This window comes from Apis dorsata, unplaced genomic scaffold (assembly GCF_000469605.1).
Source record: "Apis dorsata unplaced genomic scaffold, Apis dorsata 1.3 scaffold_109, whole genome shotgun sequence".
Taxonomy (NCBI): Eukaryota; Metazoa; Arthropoda; class Insecta; order Hymenoptera; family Apidae; genus Apis; species Apis dorsata.
The window spans coordinates 66,192-71,894 of NW_006263405.1; the positions used below are offsets into that span (position 1 = coordinate 66,192).

The 5,703-nt window shown below is 18.4% G+C and overlaps 1 protein-coding gene across 4 annotated transcripts in view; it reads left to right on the plus strand.

Moving 5' to 3' along the window:
• The first annotated feature begins 1,197 nt into the window (after positions 1–1,197).
• The window catches only part of LOC102673412 (rho GTPase-activating protein 44-like), a 9,992-nt gene continuing 5,486 nt past the window's right edge, over positions 1,198–5,703 (plus strand). For 3 of the 4 annotated variants that reach the window (XM_006612349.2, XM_006612346.2, XM_006612348.2), the window contains exons 1-4: positions 1,199–1,804; positions 2,205–2,358; positions 2,602–2,887; positions 2,968–3,192. In XM_006612349.2, the coding sequence (XP_006612412.1) occupies positions 1,752–1,804; positions 2,205–2,358; positions 2,602–2,887; positions 2,968–3,192 (718 nt within the window). In that variant the 5' untranslated portion in view covers positions 1,199–1,751. Of the gene's footprint in view, positions 1,805–2,204; positions 2,359–2,601; positions 2,888–2,967; positions 3,193–5,703 lie in introns of all 4 variants that reach the window. The other variant, XM_006612345.2, reaches the window with a different exon arrangement.

Consider the following 5,703-nt stretch of genomic DNA (forward strand, 5'->3'; position numbering starts at 1 on the left):
TTTTTTTTAATTTTTATTTTCATATTTATTTAATTATTTATTTTTAAAAATTTTGTTCACAAAAATAATTTAAATTTATAACACTAATATTTGCTTAAATCAATATAAATATTTGAAATATAAATTATAACAATCTTAACAATCTTAAATTTAATCAAAGTTTATATTTGTATTTTATCATTTTTGCTATTCATATATTATAATAATATTTATATATTTTTACAAATTTTCACATAATAATAGAAAAATTATAAGATTATTACATTTCACATATTAATAGAAGAATGTATATTTAAATCAATTTTCTAAAAAAAATTTTATTTCATCTTCCTATTCTTCATATTCCTACTACAACATTAAAATAAAACTCATGTTTTGAGTGATTTATCAAATTCAGAACTTATCAGATTCATTTTCACATTTCAGATTATACAATAATAAGTTATGAAATTTGTCAATATAAATATTTAAAAAAAAAAAAGAAGATAAAAAAGAGAAATTAGTATTAGAGTAAAATTTTAAAAATATTAAAATTTATTGAAAAATGAAATTGTTTATGTAATGCAATAATTGGACACAAATTTTATATCTTAATGATTGAATATAATCTGTACATATAATAATGTATAATAATATTTTTCTTGGTGTATATATTTTTATATTTTTTAATATTTTTTATCTTTAATTTCAAATTAAATAAGAGCACTGATGTTTATTTTTATAATATTGCTATATTAATCTTATCAATTACTAATAATTGGTTCAAATAGAATGAAGAAATAAGTATTATTGTTAACATATAATTCATGAATTAACAATTATATTTAATTAACAAGAATGAAGAAATTAGATATTAATTATAATTATAAAATTTAATATATTTATATATATATATATATATATATACATTTTTTCTGAAAAAAATATATTCAATGTATCACTTATATATTTGATAATAATAATATAAAAATAACAAATATATTAAAATTTTCATCTAATTATATTAATATTTATTTTTCTTATAATTGTTATTAGAATAATATGTAATGATGTATAATAGAGAAATAAAGTTCAAAAATTTGCTATATTGTGACAATTATTCAGATTTCATAATAATACATTTTCATAAAGATTTCATAAAAATAATTATTTTAAATTTCCCGCTTTTGAAATGATTTTTCATTCTAAATAAAATCTACTAAGAAATAAGAATGGCTGACTATTAAAAGTAAAAACTCGTTGGTTGTCCCGTTATCAAATTTCTTGATAAAAATCTAAAAATCTAATTAAAAGAAAAAGCAAAATTAATAAATGAATGAACTCATATTAATGAATGAACATAATAAAGTCATTGTTTGGTTCTTGCGTGCATCGAATAACCAATAATGAACAAGAATATAAAATGCCGCGATTAAAATTTCTGAGATTTTGACACGTTTACAAATTCAAGATTCAAGTAATTAATCTGAAAATTTTTTTTAGAAGTGAAAATTTATCCATATTATAAAAGAATATACTGATCAGAATCATAGAGGATGTGAGATCATTGTACAAACATTATGACGAATTACTGTCTTTATAATAATGTGATGGATTCTTTTTATTTTTTATTATGCATTTCTTTAATATCGTATGATTATATTAATTATGTGTATTTGTGAACATTATTGTGATTAACAACTGACAAGTGATTATTTAGAAGATTAAAGTATAATTTTATTTACATAATAAACATTTGGTGCTTATCAATCATGAAGAAACAATTTTTCAGAGTTAAACAGCTCGCTGATCAAACATTTTCTAGGTAATTATTTTACAATTTCATTTAAATTTCTGAAAAAATTATAATATATTTTATTAATTATTATTAGTAATTATTTATATATGTTAATTTTCTTATATCATGATATTTCACTCATATCAAATGCTTTTTTAAACAAAATATAAAATTAGTATAATGTTTTTGTATTTCATAATAAAAAATAAACATTTTTATTATTTCTTATGATTTTAAGAATAAAAGTTTGAATAATAAGTAATCTTAATAATATTAAGATACTTTAAGATAATAGAGGCATCTATGAATACCAAAATAGCTTATAAATCAGACGATTTTAAAATGGATTGATTTTAAAAAAATGTATTTTATCTTAATTTAAATATATTAATATATAAAATAATTAAATATAATGTTGTTTCTATAGAGCTGGCAAAACAGAAGTGCTCACAGATGATTTACAAGCTGCAGACAAACACGTAGATCAAATCCGATTGGCCCTCATTGGATTAAATAAGAGACTTGGTAATCCACCAAATCAAACTATAACACAAGATCCTGCTCTTAAGGAGAAACGATTGGTAAAATTAATAAAATTTTTATATTAAATATGATTACAATAATTTTCTTTTAATTATTCTTGATAAATTATAAAATTTATAATATTAATTATAAATTAAATTTATAATATTAATTATAAAAATATAAATTATAAAATTTAATATATTTAATGCTAATATATGTATAAAATTTCAAAAAAATAATTATACAAAATTTATATTCTTTATATATTTTTTTATTTTTTTAAAATATTCATTTTTCAGAAAAAGTGTCCAGAATATATATTGGGACAAACAATGTTAGAAAATGCTCCTGAAGATGGTCTTATGGGTTTTACTTTATCAGAATGTGGCCGTGCACAAATGCATTTAGCAAATGAAGCAATTGAACATGAAACAAAAGTTGAACAATATGTTGCAATTCCTCTTCAACATATTTTAGATACAGATGTACCAAATATATTAAAGCATAAAAGAAATTTAGCTCGATTAATCTTGGATATGGATAGTGTGAGAACAAGATATCAACAAGCTAGTAAACATAGTGCTAGTAAGAAGAAATTTTAATTTGTTTTGTAAATTATATTGTAATATTTATATTTAAGTTTTTAAATTAATATTATATAAAAGGTTCAGGTGCAACAAAAGTAGATAATTTAAGAGAAGAGTTAGAAGAAGCTGAAGCTAAAGTTGAACAGTGTAGAGATCAATTAGCAGCAGAAATGTTTCAACTTATGTCACGGGAAACTGAATTAGCACACACTATTATACAATATATAAAACTTCAAAGAGCTTATCATGAAAGTGCACTACATTGTCTTGAAGATCTTATTCCAGGATTAGAAAGTTATATTAGTAAGTTAAACTTAATTATATTTATAAGCTTGTTATTATTGTTATACAAGATGGTTTATAATTTATGATACTTAATTTAAAAATTGATTATATCACAAATAATGAAAAGAGTTCATATAAACAAAATAAATAAATAAAAGATTTGCCTTATTCAATCTTATTTATGATGTATAACAAATTTTGTATTATTGAATTACTTTTACAAAAAATATTCAAATTTTTTTATTCTCTTTATAAATATTTTTATTTTGTACAAAATAATTACATTTGTTGTATCAATAATTGAAAAAATAAAACTAAGAAATGAAAAAATAAAAAATGAAAAGAAAAAATAAGTAATCAAAATGATCAAAAATAAAAATCAACTTGGGGATTTAAATATATTTATTGATAATTCAAAAGTTATTAAATAATTAATTGAAAAATTAATTGTTATATATCATTTTCAAATTTAATTGATAAAATCAAATGTTTTCTTGAGCCTTCTAGAAAAATCCAAATAGCAGTTTGTAGCTAATGGATTTATTGATGTTTTATATTCTTTACTAATATACTTTCAAGTATTGTCTGATTTTCTCTGCTACTGTATAGAATTTTGAAATTAATCTGATATTGTATTTCTCACAAATTATGATGTATTTAAGATAGTTCTTGAAATGATAAATTGAAGATTTTTCTGATATTTGATTTATATCCCAGATTTGCAGTCCATATATCTATATTGGTTTTATTATAGTTTTATAAATCAGAAATTTGTGTCTAATTTGGATCTTTTCACATATGTAAGCCAGTACATACTTTTTCTATATTTTTATTTGCTTGATTTTTTTCTTGTATGTGTTTTTTTCATTTACTATCTATCTTTAATTTACTATCTAAATGAAGATCAAGATATTTAACAGATTCTATTTGGTGAATTCTGAATTTTGAAAGCTGATTTTGGAAGTTGATTTCTTATTAAGCATAAAGATGATATGTGAGCATTTAGTTGAATTTATTTTGATTTTATTGTCTTATGACCAGTTTTAAATCTTTTTTAAATGATTTTGTAATTTTCTTGTTGCACTTTTGATATTTTTGTGTATAGAAAGTATCTGCAAAAATATATATAAAAATATATATTTCGATATCTGATTTAATTGGTATATCAACAATAAAAAGTAGAGCATAGGTTCAAGGACACTTTCTTGTGATACTCTAGCATGAATTTTTGTAAACAATGAAGTTGTATTATTAATCTTGACATAGAAAGATATGAAAAGATAACTATGCAGATATTGAAGCTGTAAGAATTAGTTGAAAGAATTTTTTTAGTAATCTTCTATGCCAAACTTTATCAAATATTTTTTCTATATATAAAAAGACTATTGCAGTATTTATCTTTCTTATATACATAATATTCAAAAAAATATTCAAAATAACTGAGTATTTTGCTTTTTCTAGCAAGCTTATAAATTTATCATGAATCTGATTATCCTTTGATTAAATTCTAATGACATGCTTTTTATATTTTATAGTATTTTAACAGTTTCTATAGTATTTAAATATTTATATATTGCATTATATATACAGATTTTAAATTTATAAGTAAAAATTCAATGATTATAAAATTCAAATTAAATAAATTAGAAGAAGATAATTATATAATAAGAAATCTTTATGTTTGATTCATTCATTTGAAAGACATTAAAAATTGCAGAAAATTCTGCTTTATTTACAAAATTTTTTATAATTTTAAACGAACAATTTTTTTAAATAAACAAAATAAAATATAGAATATACATTTATATGAACTTTTTTTCATTATTTTTGAATATATAATCAACATTCAATTTTGAAATAAAAAAAAAAATTTGAAAGTTTCATGAATTATAAAACATATCATATAATAATAGTATATAATCATTTTAATAAATTAAAAAATATATAATATTAAAAATATATTAAAAATATAAATAGTTTTCAATTATGCATTTTATAATTATATATAATACGCATTATTAGTTATTATTAATTATTGATATAGTATTTATTAGAAAAAAATATTTAATCATAAATTCTAAAACAATTCTAAAATTAATACTTTTAGTTTCAAATATAATTTTATATTTTTTTGTAGGGATAATTTATTAATTTAATTTATTTATTCAAATAATAAATGAAAAATTATATATTTGATATATGATATATTAGAAATTGTGATACAACGCAATTAGAAAATTTATATATATTGATTTATAAAGAAAGAATATCAAAAAAAATTTATAAAAAAAAGATTAATAATAATAATAAAATATATTTTATTATTATTGAAGAATGAAAAAATAAATAAATTTTTTCTTAATATATTTTTCTTTTTTGGATATTCATTTTATGATATTATCATAAATGATATTATTATATTATATTTTTAAATTTAATCTTTTATATTTAATAAAATTATAATTTATTTTAAAGAAAAGTTGATTTTAAAATCTATATTTTCTAAACATATTTTGCTTGTTTCAATAA